Below are 25,258 nucleotides of genomic sequence, written 5' to 3' on the forward strand. Positions count from 1 at the left end.
CGGATTACGTGTGAAAGCTACGTGTAACCGTCAGGGCATAGAGACATTTTAACTAATAATTGTCATCTTTTGCTTTCGAGTGTTGTAATATTAAAGCACGTTATTATTGCGCCAGGAACGGAAAATCTTTATTCATGATGCGCAGTTTGCGAAATAAGATATTTTCTCGCAATCACAAACGAGCATTAAAATTATTATTTCCAATGACGCATTGCTTTATAATTATACTGCGTGGACATTTTCACATTAAAAGTAAATTTTAAATATATATTTTATTCGAAATTCAGAATGAATAATAGATTCATCATAAAGTTCATTTAAAAGTATTGAATTCTGTAGCCAGATAAAAATAATTGTATCACTAGGAATAACTTAACTACTGAAAGAGTGCAGATATAAAAAATAACGTAAATTAAACACCACCGAATCTGCACCTTGAAATCCTCTCTCACGGGACGATGCTATAAGAACAGTCTCCAAAGCTCTGCAAGCAATTTGGCTAACAAACCGATCGCGCATGCAGGAGCGACCCGCGATTGGTTAAGTGTCACCGGGCAGATTTACATCGTTAAGACGGGCAAGCATGGAGGACCTGGGGGTAACAGGAAAGGGAGACCGGTAAAAGCGAAAAGTTCGACGTCGCATCAATCTTCCGATCCGACGACGTTCGACAAATGGTAAGAGAAGACGACACGGCTCTCTCTCTCTCTCTCTCGCTCGCGCGCGCTCTTATCTGTGCGCAGGGGGGGCACGGGGGAGAGGGAGAGAGCGATCCATAAGAGGCGTAACTCCGGATGAAGTCGGCGTGGCGGAACCGGTGCAGCCGGCCGCCGCGAGCTCGCGCAACCGTGTCTCTCGCTCTCTCGGCTGCGCCACTGCGCGACAGACGCGACAATGAGAGCTACAGCCAGACCCGGCGCTTGTTCTTTGGCTGGCTGGTTTAAGGCTAAATGTGCGTTAGTCGAGGGAGAAGAAGGAGGGTACAGAGGCGGGAGCAAAACCTGGCTACCTTTGCACGTGCTTAACCGTTGGGGCTTGATGAATGTATACGCGGACAATTGAACAAAGCTGTTGTAGGACAAAAAGAAGTTGATCGCTTTAGAATTTAAGCAGACTTCTGACTTTATTCGTCGCGATATGGTTAGTCAAGTTATATCAGCAATGTCGCGTATAAGCTCCCCATTGAGCAACAAGTAATCTCACTATCAATACTCGGCTTAAAACTCAGTCCAGCAAGACAAACCGGACTTTGGCCATCAGCGACAAGTTAATCAAGTCGCAGGCGCGCGCGGGAAGATCCAATAACTGCCACCAGGAATCCCTTAACCCCTTCAATACCCACCAGCCACAGCAGCAGCACCAGCAGACAAAGTGATCTTTGAGCGAATCGTGCGTCGCTTAAACAACGCATCGGAGCCATAGCAGACGCCGCCTCCGGCAGGAGCGTGTGCAGCCGAGCTTTGTTTAAGTCCGCGTGCTGCTATTATTGCTGCGGAAATTGGCGCGGGACTGACGCGTCGGCTGTTGACTCAACACTGAGAGAGAGAGAGAGAGAGAGAGAGAGAGAGAGAGAGAGAGAGACAGAGAGAGACAGAGACACGCCGTGTGCTGCTGCACCTTTGGAGCTGCGTTGATGCGCGGTATTATCTCGCCTGCTTATACGCGCCGAGCTTCAATGGATTTATCATTCGAGAAATATCGGTGATCTTGAAAGACTGGTGTCAGCTGAATTTTGGTAGATATGGCAGTGGGAGGTGAAAGCTTAGCCTTCTTTCAGTGGAAAAAGCTCATCAATCTTGCAGCTTTTGTGCGAAAACTGCTGCGCAACGAAGCTTTATGAGATGTCAACTTAGACCCCCTTTGTCTGGCAGATTTTAAGAGATCATCAGAATTTAAAAACTTTCAATCATTTCGCCTCTTTCTTCGCTCGTTCCGTATAAGTGTATAGAAGGCGGAATCGTGTACTATTTTCCTCGCAACTTTCCTCGCCTATTTTTTTTTGTTTACAGAAGTTTATCTTCAGAGCGGCGAGTCAACTCTCTTTTCGTCCCGCGCTTTTTACGATGACATAATTACGGCACTATAGTGACTCTTGACTTGATTTTCTCGCGCCTGGCGTGCTAGGATTTCTTTTCGATGCGCGACAGTAAACAACCTGTCGACGTCGCGTAGAAAGTCGGCTGCAATCCCGAAGTTTATTCTTTTCGACAAGATACAGCTATATATTCGGGACTGTTTTCGTTTCTTCTTTCGAAAAAACTAGTTGGAAGAGTTTTCAGATGTCTTTAGTTTATCCTACTTTTAAAAATACATAATAATTACCCTATTCGAATACTTTGATGGTCGTTTCTTTGATCAATTACTAACCTCAAAAGATGAAAATTTAGAAAGTGGGATAAAATTCCCTTATTTTTGCGGGATTTCCGATCTTTTTAAATCAAAATTGTTCGCCTATATGCTACTGAAGATTGTTATTCAAAACTGTAGTCAGTCTAACCTGTCCCTTTCACAATTCACCATTGCCCCATTGGCCCATTGCTCAAACTCTCCGTGTCTCTGACTGGCAAAGATAGGTGGTGCTTAGGTGCTTTCTTATCTCCCTTATTGCTATTTGCGAGTCCCGTGCATATATAAGGATTGTGACCGATGTCAAAACTACCTTTGGTTAGGCTTGCTTCTTGAGTGATTCATGCTATAACTGCCCGAGTTTCAAACGTGAGGATTACAATATCAAAAGAAATGTGATCAAGAAATCCGATGTAGTCATCGTTTTACAAGAAAGCTAAACACAAAAACTGTAATTCTGTAGTCCACTGGCAATGAATAGGCAAGAATTTATTCCATCATAAATTGTAAAAATTATAAAATTCCTTGAAATGTGTTCAGTCATTTAACCAGAGCTACAGTGATGATTTACGCGCCGAGTAATTAACCTCTGCAGTCGAATGATCAAAGAGCGGATATTCCGGATTAGTTATTACAAAATCGTTCATTTAAATTCATGCTCTCTCTCTCTCTCTCTCTCTCTCTCTCTCTCTCTCTCTCTCTCTCTCTCTCTCTCTCTCTCTCTCTCTCTCTCTCTCTCTCTCTCTTCTCTTTCGGTCTGCGCTGTTCTATACTGCTAAATTTGAAATTCATATTTCAATTATACACGCGCGTGCAGCAGCCATATAAGTTTCATTTTTTCATCGCGCAGCTCTGAAGATCTTCCTCGCTCGTAAAACTAAGCGCCCGAGCAGCGCCTGCCCACTTTCCTCTCTGCTCCAATTCAAAATGTCGAGGAGCCGAAAAATGCATAGGATTTAAACGGATTGCGCCGAGATGTTATTCGAATGTATACGAGGCAGCTCGTATTTTCCTATGAAAACTCAAAAGACTTTTCCTCTCGGACGCTTTTTACGCGCCGCCGCCGCAGGCAGATAAAAAAGAGGCTTTTTGGTTTGCAAAGTAGCTGCAGCCGCGAACTTTACGGGCGGGCTATATTACCTCGCGGGAAAGAGAGGAGGAGGGGGAGGTGGCGACAAGCTGCTATCCACGCGTTATTGACATCGCGAATTTTATTAGCGCGTGAGCCCGGCACCGAAATAGTTTTAATAAGTAGATCGACGTTTATTGTGTTTAGGATGGGGGACAGGCTATAAGACGGTTATAAAGAACTCGAGGCGTAAAAAGTGCGGAAATATATTCTTTGGAATCTCTTGCGAGTATTACGCAAGGATATGATATTTATTTTACCACCTGCGCTGTAAGCATCGCTTTACGCCCTCGTTACATCACAAAAGGATGCTGTGCACAATAGTTCGAGTAGGGTGGAGCAGCTAGGACATTGATCAATAAGTTATCTCACTGAAGCGGAGTCGTATTCTGTATCAACAATTAATTATCCCCGTCTGTTTTTAATTCCATGAGAATCCAGGTATTCCAATAAGCCGAAGGTTTTCCAAAGGCGCTTAATTAAAAAAAAAACACGATATCGATCTTCGGTTTCAGATTACTCTCCCAAGGGCATCGAACGAGGGGAAAAAATGCGCGGACGGGGATACCTGAGAGGCTTTAATTTCGTTGTCTCGCTAAGAGTTCTTTTCTTACTTACTTCCTCTCGCTAAAGTGAATTAAACAGATTCCTTTATTAGAGCTGGGAGAAAGAGAGTGAGAGGAGAGAACAGCTTTATTCAATTTGCCGAAGAGAAAAGTGCTTTACCTCTTCATGATTGGCAAAACGTGCCGAGGACTTTATGGGGCAGATTTATCTCTCCTTCTCTCTCTCTCTCTCTCTCTCTCTATCTCTCTCTCTCTCTCTCTCTCTCTCTCTCTCTCGGTCCTGGACCTAGCCTACTGTTATGTGTACCAGAGTATCAATCGATATCCCGTCTTCCCAGCTTGTTTATTTCGAGGCTCGAACATTTTTCGAATATTTCCTCACCGCGTCAAGCACAATCACGCCGAATTTATCGGTTGTGACTACAGGATCGCTCGCATACTTCCTCGACTTAGTCCATAACAACGCGAGCTTTTGTTCCTCGCAGCGTCCGAAGCTTTCGAAAAAGCGCGGCAACTATCGCGGCGGCTCGACACTTGTATAACTGGGCCATAAAGCAAAAATCGATAACTCGCTGCAAAATTCCAAGTATCCAAGATTCTCGGACGGCCCCGCATACAATACACGCATCAGTGCGATGCTAACAAAGCCCTGGAACTACGGCAACTTCCGGCGAAACTATTTGTCAAGCAAACGCGTGCGACGGTATTAATAACAGCGGGTTGAGCAGCGCATATCCTGTCTCTTGTCACCCTGAAGAACGGCTGGAATTTCTCCCGAATTTTGGAAAATTCAAGCTCGCGCGACAGAAGAGTAAATGAGCTTCAGGAGTCGATCGACGAAAAAGTTACGTGAGCGCGGCCGGCTACAGGCGCAGGAAGTTAAGTAGTTACTCGCGCTGGTTATGGTGCGAGGCGGTCGGTCGCGCGCGGACCGATCGATTTACGTACGTGACGCGGAGCCGCTCGAGTGCCTCCGCAAGCGCGATGTATATAATGTCGCCGCGGCGACGACGGCGTTGCTTCTTATTCACGCGGCGTTTCTGCAGCTCGATGACTTCGTCCGTGCAGACGTCTCAATTTAAAAAAGAAAATTCACCGCGACGAACACAGCCTATAATTCAATCCTCCGTTATATACTTGGCTAGACTCATCGATAACATCTAATTGGCCGTTGAAGAAGAAAAAGCCTTTTGCAAATAAAGGCGCGTGGTTATTATAAAACTGTCGCGCAGAGAGAGCGCGAGCTTTCATAGGGAAATATGCTCAATTTGATTCGCTTTAAAGTGTTGGCAGCCGCACAAATCGTTCGCTGCAATACTGCGCGGAAGCTCAGCTTTGGGAAGGGGGGAGCATTGCATTGAAATTAGTGCAGCGCTGGGCTAAATTAATTTGACTTTAAATTAATGTCATTAAGCAGTCTTTCTATTTTCATTGAAATTTCGCGTTAAACTCAATATTTCGCATAGCCGATCGCGAGACTCTGTACAACAGCGCTGGTGTACACACACACATGTGCACGGCCGTCAGAAGCACTGCATGCAAGCTTTAGTGCTGAATCCGCACGGCGAGATATGCTTTGATATCGATGTGTCTCGACTCGCAAAGCTATTACGGAAATATCGATGGTCGGCATTGATTGCATTCAGCGGTTTAATTTTTCACAGCTGATAAAACCGAGCGCGAATATGCGGCCGAGTCAGTGCCCCTTCGAGTATGTACGCGAATTCGAGAATGAATATTGTTGTAGCGTCAAATATTAGCTTTTTCAATGCTCGGCCTGGCAATGCATTGTTTTGTCGCGGCAATAGTCCTCTCCGTGTGTTATTGAAAGGGTTCTCCCTCTCTCTGGGCAGTATAGCGTATATACGTTTCCCAGCGATATCTTTGTCACGCAAATTGCCTCATTGTTGCCGACGTTATCAATTATATTGGCCATTTACTTTGCACAACATTCCTCTCTCCCTCCCTCTTTCGCAAACAATTTGTCGCGTATCGTCCTTTCATCCATCTGACAAAGCCCCAATAATTTCGATTTGATCATGAGATTCAGTCCAACGTAGCGTATATTTTTTCCCCCGAATTCCCGAATCGCCAATAACCTTATCTCCGTACAGGCAGGTGTGAAAAAAACTCGGCGCAGCGAGGGGCAAAAAAGACCCGGGCGAAAATATCAACGAAACATCGAAGCTGTCCAATTCGAGAGCGCCGGCGTTCAGAAACAGAGGCGCCGGAGGGAGATAGAGCTCTGAAATCATCGGCAATCCGAGAATACGCCGAAACAAAACGCTTTCTCTCTCTCTCTCTCTCTCTCTCTCTCTCTCTCTCTCACCCTCGCTATATATCCGTTGGCGCGCCGCGCGCGATAAAAAAAGCGTTTGCTCGTCGCTGAAAAGAAAAGGGCTGATGGCAAAAAGAGGGGGAAAGCGACGCTCGTCGGCTGTCATCCGACAATTAACATCTCGCGCGCTCGCGCTCGCGATTGTTTGCAGCAATAAAGACACGTCAGGGACATGCTTTGTGTGTGCGTGTGCAGTGCGAAACGTGCCTTTTCGCCGGAATGAAAAGCGCAGGCGACTTTTCGAGCGGAAAAATAAAGCGATCGGAGATGAATTTTTCTCTCTCGGTCTCTCTGCCTTTTTTTCGCAAAATCCTGTTTCGAGAAGCCGAAGGTAAATAAAACGCGTTCGATTCGCTGATCTCGTTGTTGAACTTTGGGATTTCGTCGCAAACACGTTCGGTTTGTTTGTCGCGAGGACGATGGCGTCGTTACAGGGCGTTTGAATTTTCGTTACCGTCATTCTTTCCGCTGAATAATTCATGCAACCTCGCGCGCTGACCCAGATAATCTCCGGCGTTTACTCGATTTTCGCACGTAATAGAGTTGAAACTCGCGGCTAAATTGCAACGAGCGAAATACTGCTGCTGCAACATTTTCCCGAGCTGCTCCGCTGCACGCACTGCTTATTTCCTTATCCGCGCGCCGCTCGAGAGTTTCCATAAGTTTCGGCTGCCAGAGCCGAAGAGGGAGAGAGAAAAGTTAAGTTTCCTTACATTGAATATGAGAAAGATAAGCGGTTAAGGCTAAAGTCGCGCATAGTACAGCACTAGCAGCACCACCACAGCGAGTCGTGAGCAGTTTGGAAGCTCTGGCAAGTTTGACTAGCGAGCGCGATTCCCGATGCAAAGACGCAGAGAGAGAGAGAGAGAGAGAGAGAGAGAGAGAGAGAGAGAGAGAGAGAGAGAGAGAGAGAGAGAGAGAGCGTTGCTTCGGGCTACGCGTCGTGGCATACTTTTGCGCCAAGTTCAGCAAGATGCATCGATAATGAGGCCGGGATGAAATGCGCAGGCGGAGAGAAGATATCCTCTAGCGTGCTGTAGTGTACCGCAAAACAAAGATGTTTTGAACTGGTCTTTGCCCCACCGTTCCAGCGCTCTGGCTCTCTGCTCTCTCAACGCTGGCGAAGATTGGTAGCGCATAGACACTTAGTTCTGTCTTCCCCATCGCTATATCAGACTTGAAAAAACGCGAGCGAAAAACGATAAAATAGAAAGAACTATTTGGAGAGAACGAAACCGTCGAGCGAAAAATTTGCAGCGAAATCCATCGAGTCTTATTCGGGGGTATAGCGGTTAGTGCGCGGCGGGCCCAAAACTTTTCTTCGCGGCTTAATTACCAAAGTTGTTCATAATACAAACTCTCGGCAACGGATCGTACATCTGCTCTCGTCCAAGTTCCACTCACTCTCCCTCCCTCTCTCTCTCTCTCTCTCTCTCTCTCTCTCTCTCTCTCTCTCTCTCTCTCTCTCTCTCTCTCTCTCTCGAATTAATTAACGGAAAAGTCGCCGCTCGCGCGGTTTACATCCAACTTTTGTTTAATTCGCCGCGCGCGGCTCTCTCGCGCGCGGAGACTCGTTAATCGCGATTAACGAATGCAATCTACTGCGCGCGATTTAGAGACATCCTTTTTCTCCGTACTCGCTCGCTACCGGAATTAAATTTCATACCGCCAGTCCTTTTTGTTTTTCCGTCGCCGCTAATAAGTTTGACTTTCAACTGGTTACGCGTATTAACCGTCCGTAATTTGATCTTTATTGCCGCTGTTACGCCCACCGCAATTAGCGGATACGACGAGGCTTCCTCGATAACACACGGCTTGTTTATAACATTTATTTTATCGGCGCGAGCGATTGCTCCTCTATAAATGCAAATTCAGCAATAATATACTAAACGAAAATATTTTTTTCCTCTGTTTCAGGTGAGTAAGCCGCTTTTGCCGTGTCTCCTGTGGCACAAATGACGTAAGACGTGCATGCACAAGAATATTCTCTTCTTCTCTCCCACCCGCAGCGAAATTATTTATCCTCGGCTGTGCGCGAAATCGTTCCGACATCAAAGTCACAACGAAAAATTCTCCGAGAGGGACGACGACGATGCGACGTAAAAAGGCGTCGTCTCGAAATTCGTTTGGCTTTAAAAAAAAAAGAATGAGAGAGAAAGATCTCATGCTCATGCATACGTTACGCGGGTAACGAGCGCGAGAATCCTCGGCATGCAGCAGCCCCGACACGGTTGTTAGAGCGCCGGGCAGCCCCTCGCAGACGTGCGTTTACGCGTGCGGAGTCTGCATGCGCGAGGGAGAATTTAGACGGTCAACTTTTTCCTTCTTATTCGGTATGTATGTGCGAGAAGCTGCAGTGATAAAAGGATGATAAATTTATCTGCTATTCCTAGCTCGAATATCGATGCGATCATCAGGTGGCGACGATACGTCGTGTATCTCCCTGGAGCTCTGAAAAAATGCGCGTCGCACGTCGCGAGGGAAAAAGAGTAGGGCTGTGCGAAATCGATTTTCCGGCCCGAGAGAGAAAGAGGGGCGACGTTGGCGGCAGACGCTTTCTGGCGACTGCTCGCGAAGTCATCCGAGTCATTGACATCCGCCGCCGCCGACGACGACACATCAAGAGCGCGCGCGCGCGCGAGTCTCGCTCCCTCGACCTCGCGCGCTACTGCAGTCAAGCCTTTTTTCTCTCCTACTACTCCTGTCCCCGTGATGTGCATACGTCTGGAGCGAGAGACGACGTCGCATCGATGACGCCGGAAAAAAATAACGGCCTCTGCTCTTTTGACTTTTGGACTGTACTATATAACACAAGCAGTGAATCTTTGATTCGTCGAGCCTGCGATTTTAATGGTTCTTTTTTCTTCCTTCGGTTGAGCGTATAATACGTCGATATCGAGGCCGACTCGCCGGAGAAAATTCCAGCTACACACTTATCGATCTTTCCACACCTCGGCTACCGGGCTTCGATTATAAGAGCATTAAAGTGTAAACTCGTTGCCATTAACATGCGACAATTATCGCGTATAGCTTCTCCCCGATCTACATGCACACGCGTAGATTTTCCCGCTCGGAATATTACCGGAGAGAGATACGCACACACTACTCGCGCAGCTGCGTCTATATCACCTCCCGAGATAATTACCCGCGTAATACATATCGGATCGCAGCGCGCTATCGATCGCTCGTCGCGCATACCGCATTTATATACAAAAGGGAAATTACTGGTTTGCTGGAGCAAAATCAACAAGCTCGCGGAGATTTTCCTTGGCGACGCTGCAGTTGACCGTCTCGGCGACGAGCTGTACATACACACATACGCAGCTAGGCTTCAATCTGATAACGCGTGTTCGACGCTGTCGGAACACGCCGCACGACAAGCTCGTAACATAAGCTACTCCCTCTCTCTCTCTCTCTTGCTCTGGCTGGTGCGTTTGCATTGCGAGAAACCAGTAGGGGAAGAGGGCTTTTCTGCATCAGCGGACGCCACCCTCTCCTCTCGCCGAGCGGCGCTGCTGATGTGCTGTGTTGGCTTTGGGGGATTTTTTCTTCTCCTAATAATTTCCGAGTTGGATTATCGCGGCCTTTATTATTGCCGCTCGTCAATTCTACCGCGAAGAAGTGCCGGAGACTTTATGGCGCGTGAATATCTTTCGAGAGATAGAGAGGTAGTCATCATCAGAAGAAGAAGAAGAAGAAGAAGCCCCGTTTGTTTACCGCTGAAGTCTCGAGACGAGCTCGCTGATACTCGATGAATAACGCGCGCGCGGCTGCTTATTATCGCTTCTTTTACGAGACTCTCTCTCTCTCTCTCTCTCTCTCTCTCTCTCTCTCGTGTTTTTTCCTTTCTTCTCGACTCTCATCACCTTTTCCTTTATGCGTCGGCGTTCGCTTCCGAAAGTGTTACGCTATCTTTATCTCTCTACGCCATTGATAAAACCGGCGATGCTTCTTCTCTTAACCGACTAAACGAGTCGTGCTTTAATCTTCCTCCTCCTTTTTTTCTCCAACTCTCTCGCTGCATCGCCGTATTTTTCAAACGCGCGCATGGCATTCCTGCCGCGCTAATTTTGTTAGTCTCATTCGCGACGAGCGCGCATGTGTCGATGCAGCGGTGTAGGGTTTCGCTTTGGGACGCTCGGGTTACCGGCTAGCCTTAACCGCTTCGCGTGTGTACGCGTATAGGTATACATATACAGCGGCAGGTATGCTACTGTACCGAAGGATTTCGAAGCTGGTTAAGGAGCTACTGCTGAAATCGGAGAGAGATGCTCCTTGGCTTTATTTTCGCTCGGGCGTATCTTTTCATCGACGAAACTTTTTATTTCTTTCTTTTTCAAGTAACTGGTTTTTCGCAGTCCATTATCGACGATTGAACGTGAAATATCTCACGCCGGAACACCCCGGTATTCATTACGGAAAATTGCCGACTACGGATTAGATGTCGCTGCTCTTCATTATTCTGCGCCATTTTTCTAAAACATGCGCGTACATGCACGCACAGCAGGCTAGTAATTACTTAATCAAGCGGCGGCCCATACTTGACTTCTTATTCTTGAGTAATGCTTCCTGCGTTAATCGTCGAAGAGGGAGAGACTGCGCGCGTACCACTATTTATTCAACGCAAGCGGCAATTACACACGCACCGCGGCTGTAATTATAATTCGCGGAAAACTGCGCGCGCGGTTTATTATCCGACAAAAATGAATACCTGCGCGCAGTAGCGGCCGGCGCGAAAAAATGCGAATATTGATCTCGGGGATGAAAGTTTAATTTACTCGAAAGAGCGAGAGAGAGAAAGAGAGAGAGAGAGAGAGAGAGAGAGAGAGAGAGAGAGAGAGAGAGAGAAATGGAGCATGTATACATAGGCGACGGCGCGCCAAATTGCGAGTTTTAATACGACGCGATGAAAATTTTAATCTCATTTATACTGGCTGCAGCGCATATAGTGGAGGAAAAGTGTGAAAAAGTAATTTCTCGCCGCGATCCGAAGTGACGCGCGGACTCTGCGTTTACGAATGTGCATAAGTAAAGTCGATGCCCCACTACCGTGCCACCAGTTTACCACTGCCGTGTACGTGTATGCACTGCCGCGTAATTTTTCGAGCTACTCCTACCCGACAGCAACAGCAGCAGCATTATGTCGATCCGCGGAATACGTGGCAGCAGTGGAAAGGAAAACAGCAAAGTTGCGCTCGCGCGTCAAAGGGATGAAACGCGCGCTGAAATTGCGGCTTACGCTGACGCGGCTTCGGGATGAAATTGGTAATTTATTAAATTATACATTAGTATACAAGGGAAATGCCGCGCTTTATGAAGTTTCTACACGCGCTGATGCCTTATTTCTCAATTTTAACTCATGCAAACGAAAAAATTTCTGAAATCAAGCCACTTTCCTGTCAATATCCTCGCCTGATGCTTCCGAGTCGAGTTCTTTGAAGTTCAACCTTCGGAATTCTCCTGAACTGCGCAGGATGCTTCTATTTGAAAGGACGTAAAGTTATAAACTCCGGACGTATTTTCGATTTCCACCGCCTCGCTTTGGAAACTGAAGAGTGTCTGTCATAACTGGCTGTTTCGAGTGAAAGCTACTTGCGAAAAATCCAATTCGAAAATAAAAAGTAGATTGCAGGACTGCATTAGCAATGCACACGCAAAGCGCAATGCGTCAAAAGGCAGTCATAACTCCGCGGGGGCATCGTGTGTAAAATCAGACAGTCGAGAGTCTTATCTGCGCGTTATAATTCTTTGTTATCGCTGCGCGGAAAAAGTCGAGGGCGGATGGGGGGGGGGGAGAGCCTTTGATGAATAATTTGTTAACGATGCGTTACAGCGATGAGATAACGTAATTACGGGCTAGCGGTAAACGCCGGGCTAGAGCAGTCTTTCTCCCTATACGGTCACCCGCCGACATCGGCTGCACTCACTCCCTACCATAGTAGATTCGGCGTGATTTACTCGTCGACTAAAGCGAAGCTTTAATTGCAGAGTGATAACGTGTTTTACGCACGCTTAGCCGCGTGTATAACTCATTGAAAGTCGTTTCTCGGCTTCCGTATACACCTGCGAGGGAAAATCGACGCACCGTTGTAGATTTCGCGATACACTAATTTTCCAGCTTGTAGTTCCTGTGTATGGTAGAGAGAAATGAAGGGACTCGTGATTTCTCATCGTATCGGATCTTATAAGCAGGCCATAATTGTCTTTAATTGCGGGACGTTTGTGAGCGTAATTGCGGCAATCGATTCTTTAACGTTATAATTTTCGATTGTTTTTTTAAAATTCGTTTTAGCGTCATTAATTTTGAATTAATTTGGCATTGTTACGGAAAGCGTACATGATTAATCACTCGGGCTGTATGTAATTAGCTCGTATAAAAGGGAGAACTGCTAGAAAAAGTATACTCACCTGTATATAGTACGAGTGAACATGCGACTGCGGAATGCGGACGGCGCAATCAGACGAGAGCAGCTGTTATTCATCGTTGCGAGCAATTACATACTGGCGAAATTCGAAATATTTTCGCAATAAATGCGCGCCGGCGTAAATTATGCACACACCGATAGAGTTGAATCGAGAGGAGAGACAGAAAAGTATAAAACGAGCGCGATACAAGAATTACGGGCACAGAGAGAAAGTATGAGAAAGAAGATAAAGAAAACAAATTACTTGAAAATCCCCCGAGCCTTCTGCCTACACGCCCGCTTTGTTTCTCCCGAACAAAAACAAAAAACAAAGCAGCAGCAGCAGCAGTTCCGGACGCGCGAAAATAAATCCCACGAAAGAGCAGGAAAACTCTCGAACCGATAGGAAAACTTGGCTTATTAAGCTAGAGAGGAAAACACTCGAAAAGAAAAACTACGAGCGTTTTTGCAATCAACGCCGCATCTATCTCCGCATATCCTGGCTTTCTCGAAAAGTCCGTTCCCTAAAATCGCTGGAATTCCATCGAAAGTCGGATTTAAAAAATAAGGCCTATACCTACGCCGCGAGAGACTTATAACCGAGAGAGGTCAGGTTGATCGATTCGCGTGCGCGCGGAGCTCGGCCAGCCAAATTTCCAGTCGATGGATTCTCGAGCCGCAGCAGCTCGGAATCCAATTTCAACGCTGCGCGCTTCGCTTTCGACGGCACCGGCAGCGCGCTCGCTCGCTCTCCCTCTCGCGCAAAGGGAAACGCATGCACCTCTCGCGTCGATTGGCAGTTTAGGGTCCACGACCGCCGACGCAAACACTAATTTCCAGTTGCTAAAGTTCTGATTGCAAATGTAGCAGATGCGGCCGGTCGACCGCCGCGCGATCAGTTCCGCCGGCATCGTCAGCCTTTCGCTGATATGTATATGTACAGGCGAAGCTGCGGAGCTTTATTTGAAAAAATTGCCGATGCATAGAGGTGTACTTGAGAAAGCGGCGCGTGAATATTTGTGGATGTAAATGTAAGGCACACTTGTGGCTTATTTCGGTGGATGTTTTTGTCTCTATTTATCGAACGTCGGGTGAATATTAATGAACAATATTCGCGCTCGACTGGAGCGCTGTGCGTTAAATTTGCGAAAAGAATTCGCTCGGCTCGGGATACAGGTGCTCGAGAACCGCCCAGTAGTGTATCGCGGCTCCGGTCACGCTGAAAGCATGCCAGATTGCATGCGCGCAGGGGATCAGGCCGTCGGATTTGAAGAACACAAGGCCCACGATGTACATCAGCGCGCCGGTTTTCAGCTCTGGAACGTCGGTGTACAGGCCCTACAACCAGTGCAAACTTGCTTTGTTCCACTCTTATATTGTATTCAAGTGTAATCAGGTGTGCCGATCTACTCACGCTACCGTACAACGCTATGCTTGGCATCAATCCCGTAATCAAGTAAAAAACGGTCTCCAGAGCTTTGTACTTCTGATGATAGAGCTGCTGGTAAAGGATTCCGAGTATCACCATGACGCAGAGTCCAGCGCGAATTTTCTCGAACAATTCGTAAGGCTCGAGAACTTCGGCGTACAGCCAGGGGAAGTAAGTTCCCAGTATGAAGATGTAGATGAAGGCTCGGTCGCATCGATGGAGAATATTTTTTACGAGTCTGAAAACGTGTACGAGTTTGATATTGACGATGGATCGTTCGACGGGAGTATCAGGCGTAGATAAACCTTCAAGTTATCATACTCAATGTGACGTTACCCCTGACAAAACCAGAAGTGAGCGCAATGGAATAGAGTAGATACCGTGACGACGAGGAATAGGGAACCACCGTAGACTATAGCAGCTATGAATTTTTGCTCGTTCGACGAACGTTTGATGAGTTCGCGTAAGCAGTTGATCGCTGGAATTATGAAAATTCCGTGAGTCCCGATGTTGGCTATGTGTTCCAGAAGCGTCGGCACGTAGCCCGCGTTTTTATGTGGTTTTTCGTTCTTCCATTTAAAAAAGCTGTAAACAAAAGAAATTTTATTGCTGATGATGTTTTATTTGATATCGAAAGTCACTGTTGTATGCTTACGCTTTGTTTCGCTGTGACAGCAGGTGGTTGTTATTTTCGATGAGAGTCTTCTCTTCGCAACATTCATTCATTTTCTGATGTTGATCGAGTAAATAATGTCAGTTAAAAATAGTTTTTCAGTAAAATATTTATGTACTTCGTACAATCAGCCGAAACGTTGAACAACGTCGACGCCAAGTAGCCTCAAGTTCATTCCGTGAAGATGGCGTAGCGCCAATTATACATACTTCCAACGCACTTCGAAGTATTCTTTTCTATTTCATTTTGTTCTACTGGTTTCCTTGCAATCGAAACGACTGAATTGCGAATTAGGATATAAACTTTCTACCCGCTTGCAATATGCAAATTTTTCGTTAATTACCGCACTGGTATCGATGGCAGAATAACGTTTATGCTATACCGATCTGTAGTATAAATTTATTCAAAAAGCAAACCGCTAAATACTTAATAACGAGGATCGAATTCACGCGGTAAATATTAAGTACAACTATTTACAAGCAACCATCCTCTCGCGCGCCAGTACTGAAACTATTCTGTGTCTTAGTTGCACGTTACCTCAAGTTCGCTAACTAATCGCAATAATTATTTAACGAACCGATAAGCGAGCATAAACGACCGAGGAGTGAAAGTTTGCACTTTTTATCGATGTATTAAAAAAAATAAGTCTACGCAAATTCGAAAATTCGTCGGCGTATAAAAAGCTAAAAAAACATTTTTACTAAACCGTGTGAATAACCGCGTGAAAATAAAAACGAAAACTTGACAGAGCCGACTCGTGGCGTCGCTTCTCCACCTGCATCCGACTCCCGCGAAGGCACACGTGTATGCGCTCGCTCCTTCCTTCAGGCGCACTCTCGGCAAGTTCGGCGCTCTGTATATGCCACCCGTAAGCTCGTGGCTTTGCCGGGATCAACAATCATGAACTTCCCCGTCGCCATATTACAAATCAAAGCTTCGTTACCTAACGTATATTATACTTCATAATGACTTCCCCTCCCCCTCTCGAGGCCGGATTCATCGACACCTTCATCATTCCAACTTCTCGCCTCGGCCTGACATCACAGACGAAGAGCCCCGCGTTTCGTCACAAACGAGCTTGTCGCACTTAGCGTCGATATTCTCCCTCGGGAGTGAGCTCCTTCTTTTTTGCGCGAGACAAAGGGCACACACACACACACACACATACACATCCGACGGCGAGATCATCGAGGCTACGTGTACCCGCACGAGGATCTTTCTTTCCTCTGGCAGCTGCACTATACACTTTTGGCGCAGTCGAAAGCTGCTCGATGAATAAATCAAACGGCCGTGTAGCTGCTGCGCCGAGAGTGTCGTCGTCGTCTGCTGTCTTTCAAGCCGCCGAGAGAGTGCGAACTTTCTTCTTCGCGCGGGACATGCTAATGCACCGAGGCGGTCGCACAAAGGAGAGACGGCGCCGGCTTTTTACTCCATCGGCATGATTGCGTATAATTTCTTTTGTTGGTCTCGAACACCAGAGCTGTTGTTAATATTAACTCGCGCATTCTTCGGATTCTGTATGCGTCCCAGTGCATAAAACACCGCCTGTGCGCAGACTGAACCTTATTAAAAATAAAAAGAATACGCGCCGAGTCATTAGCAGAGCATCTTTAACGAGTCAGCCAGCGACAGAGCAGCAGTAGCCTTCCATTTAAGGACGATGGAAAATTGAAGAAGATAGCGCGCGACGTGTAGTAGACTGTATACGCGAGAGCGTGTGTGGAGGGGAAGAAGGGAAGGGAAAGACGAGCCGCCCCTACTGCGATGACGCGTGTGTGCACGCATGCATGCTAACCCCTTTCTTGCTCGGCGTCTGCTGCACCAGCAGAGGCATGCTTGAATTTCGATCGACGTGTCGTCGTCGCGCGAGTCAGCCGCGTCAGTGTCGGGGGTCACGGCTGCGTATACTCCCCTTTTTCGCCGCCGCCGCTACTGCAGTGCGATGTATGCATGTGTGTTGCACGCAGCTCTGGGCGATTCTACATTGATACTCCTCGCGCGGCTTTTTTCATCACGGTTCGTGACGACGAGCTTTTTAACGAAGCTCTCGTTGTAAAGCGCATAGAGGTAGTGGGATAGTTTTTTCGAAAAAGTAAAAAACACTGCGGCACAGCGACGCGCGATTCTCCGAGTCTGCGTGTTTTGCTCGCCGAGTTCCACGTCACGACGTTTGATGCATTACGTGTGTGTACAGCCCTGCATGCAAGCCCTCCCCTTGCGCCGGCGTGCAGCGGCTCAAGTTCTTGCATCGCCTATTTAAGGTGCACATGCACCGCTGTGTGCAGCGCGAGTTGCAGCGCAGAAAGAGTGAGCTGAGAGAGGGGAGGGGGGGGCAGAGGCAGGGAGAGGGAGAGAGTCAAAGAGCCGGAGGTGTGGAACGAGATGAGGAGGAAGCTGAAGGGGGTAGAGCCAGCCGGCAGCCAGCCAGCCAGTGTAGGGTCGCAGTAGAGTAGGAGAGCGTCTAGACAGACCGAGGGGGCGGCTCTGTGTACAACTTGCAACGGGCTGCAGCGAAGCTTGCATGCATGCGCGACGTCGCTCCGTGAAGGAGGCCGCCGGAAGAGAGTTCCACGCATCTCTCTCTCTCTCTCTCTCTCTCTGCTACTCCGCATTCTTTCGGCTTAAGTGCAGACAGACACACACGTGCAGCGTACCGCCGCCGCCGCCGCACGTGGACCGGGTTAGATACAGAACTAGCCTACTGCTTTCTCGTTCTCTCTCTCTCTCTCTCTCTCTCTCTCTCTCTTTCGGGGGAGCTTTCTCGGAGAGATCGAGAGAAAGAAAAAACAAGAGGGAGTAGGGAAGCTCTTTTTTCTTCGTTGTAGCGCAGACTGCGGCGACTGCAATGAGCGCCAGCTACTGTACAACGGACGCCGCGGTATTTATCTCAACTGGATTATGCGAATTACGTCCCGCTTCTCTTTTCTGTCGCTCTGCTTCAAACTCGCGTGTGTGCGTGTGACCCATTCAGTTGAGAAATCTCGAGGCAGTTTAATTAATTCCGTCCGAAATTCGATTAAGGAAAAGTAGCGGTGCCAAAGTTTATCTTCTGCGGATTTTATGGCCAATCGATAGACGCACGTACAGGTGCGCGTCGCACACAGAGCCGCGTGTGTATAAGCTATATATGGAGTTTAATGGCCAGAGACGAGAAGCCATTCTCCCTCGAGGCCGACGCCGTAGCTACCGTTTGCTTCCTTAGCCGCCGCTTCTGCATACCCGGCTCAGCCCCGGCTTAGCCCTCGCACCTCATATTCGATTTCAAGTCGCCGGCTACTATACCTGCGCCCGACAAAGCTGTCGCTGCCGCTGATGCTCCTCCGACGTATACGCATATTGCCATGGTTTATGGATGGACCCTGTGCTCCCCCTTCTCCCCCCCCCCTTCTCTCTCTCCCGCACGGGCTCAAGCATATCCGATGCGTGATGCTAACGTCACGCTCGATATATATCGGATTTGCTGCTTTTTTTCCTCGACAGTTCTTCCATAAACATCATCTTCCGAGGCCCCGGATTTTCTGCTCTCTCGCGCGTGTTTTCTTTTGTTTACGCGCTGTCCGGCCGGCGTTTCAATGCGGTGCAGTGTATGGAGGAGAAAAAAAATTGTACACGTTAGAAGAAAGCAATTTTTTTTAAAAGCGCACCCACACCACGCTGCTGATGGAAGCTTGCGGCGGGAAAAATTCAATTTCGAAGCCTCGACAGGAGCAAGAGAGAGAGAGGAGGTATACTAATTTGCCGACAGATTGAAATCAGCGCCCTAATAGCGAGAGCGAGCATTAATAGGGGCTGCTGCTGCGCTGTTGAAGAAAGCGGTTGCGCGAAATTTCTAAAAATCCCCTTCGCTCCTCCTCCTCCTCCTCCTGGTCGTCTAATTACAACGAGCGACACACCGGCAAATTTCAGGGGCTCACCGAGTGACTGAGAGAGAATATTAACGGCGCAGCTCGAGACCTATATTTAATAACGCAAGTGCAGCGATTAGGCGAGGCGCGGCAGCACCATCTTAACGACCCTGTACACTGCGGGTTTGTCGACGACGAGCTTCGGAATAAAAGCGAAATTGTTGTATATTGCACACACGAACGAAAATAGATAAGCGAGAGACGTACGACGCGATTTAATTATTCTAAAGGGTAGTACGAATTTACGCGTATCAGACCCTCTGATAAACACAGCCACACGAGCGAGACGACGACGACCCTTTTTTCCGAGCCGTGTAATCCGAGAGCGCATCCGCAAAATTTCATTTCGCTAAGCTAAATTCCCTCTATGAGATTCCTCCGCGAGAGGCGATAACGAATGTAGCCGAAAGAGTCGAGCGAGAAATAGGGACGCAGGGAAAAAAAAACGAGCGAGCTTTCGGATGAGTGAGCGAAAGTGAATAACGATAATTTTTATCAACGTATACCTCTAGACAGGCCCGCGCGCTCTCATCTCTTTCTTTTCTCTCTTTATCCGGCGATTTGGCCGAATGAATAGCGAATTAGCCGGGAGATAATGGCCCGAGTGCGAGAGAGAGCAAAAGGGGACGACGATGTTTTTACGGGATTTGCCGACGGGCGCGGCGATAAGGAAATGGATGGCTAATCGGAAAATGGTTGGTGTACCTTTTTTCGGAAATATATACGTTATTTTCGCCAAAGGTATAAGTGCGGACATTTTCATTTTATTAATATTTCCGATTACCGCGCGCGATAAAGCAGCAGCAGCAGCGGTGGCGACGGTGGGCGTTATCTCGTTTAAATTTTCTATAGAGATTGATTAAATTCCCAGGCAATTTTGGCTCTGTCAGCGGCATGACTGCGCGAAATTAAATGTTTAATTAACTTACCGGCATAGCATTCATTATTTACCCCAAACTCTCTCTCTCTCTCTCTCTCTCTCTCTCTCTCTCTCTCTCTCTCTCTCTCTCTCTCTCTCTCTCTCTCTCTCTCTCTCTCTCTCCGATTTCGCAAAAAGCCAGAATTTCAGCGTACACAGCTTCCCAATCGATACCTGCTGCGCTTTTTCATAACACACACGCGTGCGCGTCGTTTAAAAATGGTACAGTGTATATTGTATGTATGTAAGTCCCTGCCGCCGCGAAGTCAGAGCTCCCTCGAGATAAAGAGCCAAGCAGCTGCATGAGCTAGCTCTCAAGGGCAGCGCAGAAAGCTGGAAACTTGGCGAGCCGGATGTGCAGCATCTTTCCCTACCATAGAGAATACACACATCGGCTCACATTCTCGCCGTATATCTCTCGCGGTGCTCGCGCGCGGCGGCGGCGTAATCTCGTGCGCCGCGGAGGAGGGAAAAACGACGATGAGCCCCATAAGCTGCCGCGCGCGCGCTCACCCACAGCGCGAAGAATGTTAACAAGCCTAGAAGCAGCACACAGCTCGTGAGCGCCGGCGGATATTCTTCGCTGTGCTTTTTGCGCTTATTTCTGTCGCCTCTTCGCGCGCGCGGCGGCTGTATACTCTCCTTTAACGTATTTTCGCCCCAGCTCTGCCGCCACCGATATCGCATCACACACACACACACACACGCAAAACTTCTTAAGTAGCGGATAATATAATGAGGAGTTACCGTCGCCGCCGCCGCAGAGGCGCTACACCGCGGATTAGCTTATGAGATAAGGCGCCTGTGGGCTTCCCTCGTGAGTATCTGTGGTCTTAGCAGCGGCCGAAGCGTCGTGTCGATTTTTCAAAATTTCATCGGAGATAAAGTCGGCAGATCCGCCGGCGTGGTGTCACTAAACAGCGTCGCTGCGCTGAATATTCCCAAAGAAAATTTATCAGCAGCGCGTACGCATTAACAAGCGGTACGAAAGCGATTACACAGCGCGTCTACAGCTTAGCTACGTGCCACGTCGCGAACTTTACGACGCGTGTCTGCCTGTCGGCGTATGAATACGTCACGTATGCGTCGAATATCGAGCGACTATCTGCCACACGAGTATACGTTGTATATAGAAGTCCGGGGCCGGTAAATGCATATACGCTTCTTTGAGTTACACGAGGTATTTAAAGTCCTTTGTCGCACGTGCGTTTCGCGATGGAATAATTTTAATGACTAATAATTTGCGCGCGGCGGCGGGAGAGTAGTAGATCGATGCGCGGCGCGCGGCGGAGCAATTTTGATTGACCTCAAAGTTGGCTATCCAACCCCCGCGCGCTGATATGCTTGTCGCTACTATATTTCCTGTCTTACCCATCAAACTTGATAGGATTATTACGCGGAAAAGGACCTTCCGACGGTTTATCGACGTCTACCGCGCTCTCATCCAGGCTGCGCGCGCGACTCTATATATACCGGCCGGCGGCAACAAATTGGATGTTAAACGATGAAAATTGGTCGATTACGATAGCCCGCCGCCGCGACGACCTGCTTTTCCGCACCCGACGAGAGGGAGAGAGAGAGAGTTCTCTGAGATTGCACAAAGTGTTAATCGATCACTTGTCATTTCCCGTCCAATAATCCCTCTCTCGACGAGATTGAAAAGCCATTTTCAGGATGAGAACTGATTCGATTTCCCTTCATTCGATCTCACATTATACCCCGCATAATACCGACGTTATTAATTTCATTACACACTTTACTATGCCTAGACGAAAACAGCTGAATACTTTCACGCAGCAGAGACTAATTCCCGTCGTCGAAGACGCGCGCAGTCTATCATTGCGGAAACTCTACATCGTGAGCGATTAAAGCGTCTCGGGACGAGCAAACTCCTCTCTCTCTCTCCCTCTCGTCGACGGAAGACTTCGCAACAACCCCCTATCGGCGCTATACAGTTCCTGCAACTCGAGAAAAAAGCGGGTTCCGCTCTCGCGAGGACACCCAGTTAACGACTTAATGATAGGCAAGAGTCGAAGTACGATCAAGCTTAGAGAGTATACGCGCAAGCGAGAGACAAGCAGATTAGACACTAATGCGTTTAGGACGACGTGCATTAGGTTTCCTTCGAAGGGGCAGCGCACCAGCCAGCAAGGAGTCGGTTCGGTCAGTGGGGGGGACGGGAGAGGATACGATAGCTCCTGGACGCGCCAAGTGTATACCGCTCTCCGGGCTATTAGTCGCTCGACTCGGCTCGCCCGACGATTTTATAGCTCTATGTATAGCGCAAGGGGTTGCTGACCCTCTTCTGAACTTTCTTGGCTCGGACGCGCACTGATGCTATTCCAAGTCGATGAGAGAGAGAGAGAGAGAGAGAGAGAGAGAGAGAGAGAGACGTCAGCCTGTACTCGCTCGTGAAAAACTCGGCACGACGCGCGCGCCTCTGACCCGTATTTTCGCTGGCCGTCGGCCTTCGTTTAGCCTCTCTGTTAAGCCTCCGGGATAAACGCACTCGGCTGACAAACGAAAGCGACCTTGACGTAAACTCCTCTCGAGGAACACGTCCCGTAAGAAAAAAAAAGATTCCTCCGATCGCGCCAGTCAGCTGTAACACACGGCGAAGGACTCGCTAACGAAATAAACGCTCTCCCGCTGCCCGGCGTTTGACGTTTACAAATAAAAGGGGTGGCTAAAAGAGAGCTGGGTGGGGTTACACGGCCTCAATGGCGCGCTAAAACGCGCGCGGCGCTGCGACACCGTCTGGCGGTCCGTCGCCGCATCCTTTTATGCTTGCAACTAGCGCGCGCAGGCTCTTGCGGGCTTCTATGCAGTCGGCCCTCTGTCTCACGCTCTCGCGCACACGTACACAGAGAGGGGAGGGGGAGGCGCTGCAGCTCTCTCTCTCTCTCTCTCTCTCTCTCTCTCTCTCTCTCTCTATCTCTCCTCTCATTAACCCGGCAGGCCAGTCACGCACAATGCGCGCCCTCTGGAAATTTATTTTAGCCGTCTCGTTCTTTTTCCAAACGCGCTTCGTTACTCTCTTCAATGCCTCGATGAAGGCAATTTTCCGGAGGAAAGGTCTTTCTCCCTCTCACTCGCTCACGCTTTTATCCCGGCAGTAGCGACGGCAGCGACGCTACGTGTGTTTTATCAGGGCGATGACGTGCCTGTCAGCCGAGTGCTTTCACCATCAAAATTGCATTCAGACGAAAAACTTTGTCGTGTGCTGTGTGGCTACTGCCATCGAGGATCCGGTGCAACCCAACGCCGCTGCTGCACTCGCTCGCGCACGTGGGAGAAATCAGGGAGCTGGGAAAAAAGGATCGCGTAGGGCAACGATCGGCCGGCGTTTGTCTCTCCCCCGAGCGCGTAATTACTTCAGCGCGCGGCGCAGTGTTCAAAAGTGGCGAATGCAAATTTTTTTTCTTCCTCTCCTTTCGCCGCTGTGTGTGTGCGCGCGTACGTGCTTCCGCGACTTTTTTTCGCGCTCGTTCGAGGCTCGTCGATCCAGGTGCAGCGAGCAGTTCGGAAAATATCTTGATGGCCGGAGCTGCGCGCTCGCCCCTTTGGCCTACGCGAGCTGATGCTGGGGCCAGATTTTCCTGGTTGCTCGGGCAACATTCTCGCTGTTTGAAAATAACGTGAAAGCCCCCACAGAGTGTTGTTTTTTCGACGAGATCAAAATAGATGGCTTCCGTTGTGTTTCAGCTGGGCGTAAATGGGAAAAATTCGACGAAATGTTTAAACATAATACGCGATATGCGCCGCTCGAAAAAATAGCCGAGAGAGGACAAAAAAATATGGCCGCTCGTAAACGCTCGTTTTTATTGCGCGCTCTTCGCGTATCATCGCTCCCTTAATTATCGACGGCGGAGACTGCCGCGGCGCAAAAAAATGAATCTTCACGTCAAAGACAGATGATTGTCACGCGGCTAATTTACACCGGTCATCGTAAAACAGGATTTACCGTCGACCAAGCGATAACCATATAGCTCGCACAAACACACACAGAGGCGAGGGAAAAGCAGTTCCGGTTTTATAGTGTCTCGCAGGCATTAAAGTGCCATTGAATATCCCGCGCGTCCCTCTGCGACTATGGCTATATACACCCCTTTCCAAGACCCTCTATTCTTCTTCTCGCGGCCACTTCCTCTCTCGGTAACCCTCGCATCAGCCTTTCCGCTTCTAAAACTTCTCTCTATTTGCGTTAATTATAGCAAGAACCTCGCGCGTGTTGACGTGTCTGGCCAGGCCAGTCTTGTTCTACTGCAGCCTGAGCACGTCATCTTTATCGGAATAAATATCGGAGAGTTTGTTTTGAAAATCGCATTCAACCGGAGGCTCGTCTCGACAATTGCGATTTCCCGAGAGCACTTCGATCCTTTTCAACGGCACAGCTCGACTACGTGTGGGAGATATATAGGAGCTCTTTCTCTCCTCTCTCCTCGTTCCTCTTTCGTCTGCAGGCAGTTTACGGGTTTTCTGTCCTATAGAGCCCAAGCGTTATAGTAGTCTTTACTCTGGCGAGGAGAGTCTCCTGCGGCTCTTACGCTTCGTTTCGGCCTGACCCGGCGTATACAGACACCCGCGCGCGCACACACACGCTTGAAGCACTGGGAAAGAGAGAATGGCCTCGGCGGGACCGCGAATCGCCTCCGTCCGGTCCATCAGGACCGCGTCGATTGGCCACGTTCGGCCGTTTCACGGCGACAACTTCGTCAATTTGGCCCCATGTGAATGCCTGCATTCTCCAGCCGCGGAGAACCCGACTATTTTGCCCCGAAGAGGTTACTGCGCTTTACGAGCTGGCTGCCACCGCGCCCACCCCTCCCCCGCACCTGCTGCTGCTACTGCTGCTGGCTACTACTGTTATACTTCCGCGTAGCGCGCACTCGCGAGCATAGCCCTTGCCAATGATGCCGTCGTGATTTGTTAAGCGAAAAGTTCTTCTCTATAAACGTACTGCGTAGTAGTCTATTGTTAGTCCTCCTTGTGTCCGATGATAGCTTGTTTTGAGCTCAGAAAAGTTATTAGTCGCTGCTCGTAAATATTTACGCTCGCCGGAGTAATTTTCATAAATTGCGCGAGTAAACAAAATCGTATCTGTAATACTATATTTTGCTTATATAATGGCGGGATTCAACGGCCGCGGGATAAATTTCCGTGATACACGAGAATAGCGGCAACTTAATCACGATCCGGTGTATCGAATATCGGACCCTCGTTAACAAATTTATCCGCCGTTATTAGAAGTTCTGTATCTCGAGCAATACATCCGCGTTTAGCGCTACCTTGGAGTACGAAAAGTTTCAAAGTTACTTGGATTAGTCTCGTTAAAGGTATGCTAGAACGAAAAAGTTTAATGCTGCATTATGTTCATGGTTAAAGCTATATTATTTTGATGCTTTAATTCAGAATGATGCTTCGGCACTTGCATATTTAATACTCACAATTTTGTACATACATTTGTTAAAAAATCTGTATATTCGAGGATATTTGTTAAGCTGGTGAGAGACCACCTAATGGCTTTTAAAATATGCATTGCTAAGCTC

The 25,258-nt window shown here is 48.3% G+C and overlaps 1 protein-coding gene across 2 annotated transcripts; it reads right to left on the bottom strand.

Moving 5' to 3' along the window:
- Nucleotides 1-13,832: 13,832 nt before the first annotated feature.
- On the bottom strand, nucleotides 13,833-15,401 carry LOC100119906 (monocyte to macrophage differentiation factor). 2 transcript variants are annotated; one of them, XM_016984107.3, is made up of 4 exons: nucleotides 14,868-15,401; nucleotides 14,549-14,797; nucleotides 14,208-14,450; nucleotides 13,833-14,121 (listed from the first exon to the last, which is right to left on the bottom strand). In XM_016984107.3, the coding sequence occupies exons 1-4, from the start codon at nucleotides 14,936-14,938 to the stop codon at nucleotides 14,094-14,096; spliced, it is 591 nt and encodes a 196-aa protein (XP_016839596.1). In that variant the 5' UTR covers nucleotides 14,939-15,401; the 3' UTR covers nucleotides 13,833-14,093. The 2 variants fall into 2 exon arrangements, with proteins under 2 accessions (XP_016839596.1, XP_001603607.2); XM_001603557.6 differs by having other exon boundaries at nucleotides 14,198-14,450; nucleotides 14,868-15,400.
- Nucleotides 15,402-25,258: the final 9,857 nt, after the last annotated feature.

The sequence above is a fragment of the Nasonia vitripennis genome, chromosome 3 (assembly GCF_009193385.2).
Source record: "Nasonia vitripennis strain AsymCx chromosome 3, Nvit_psr_1.1, whole genome shotgun sequence".
Taxonomy (NCBI): domain Eukaryota; kingdom Metazoa; phylum Arthropoda; class Insecta; order Hymenoptera; family Pteromalidae; genus Nasonia; species Nasonia vitripennis.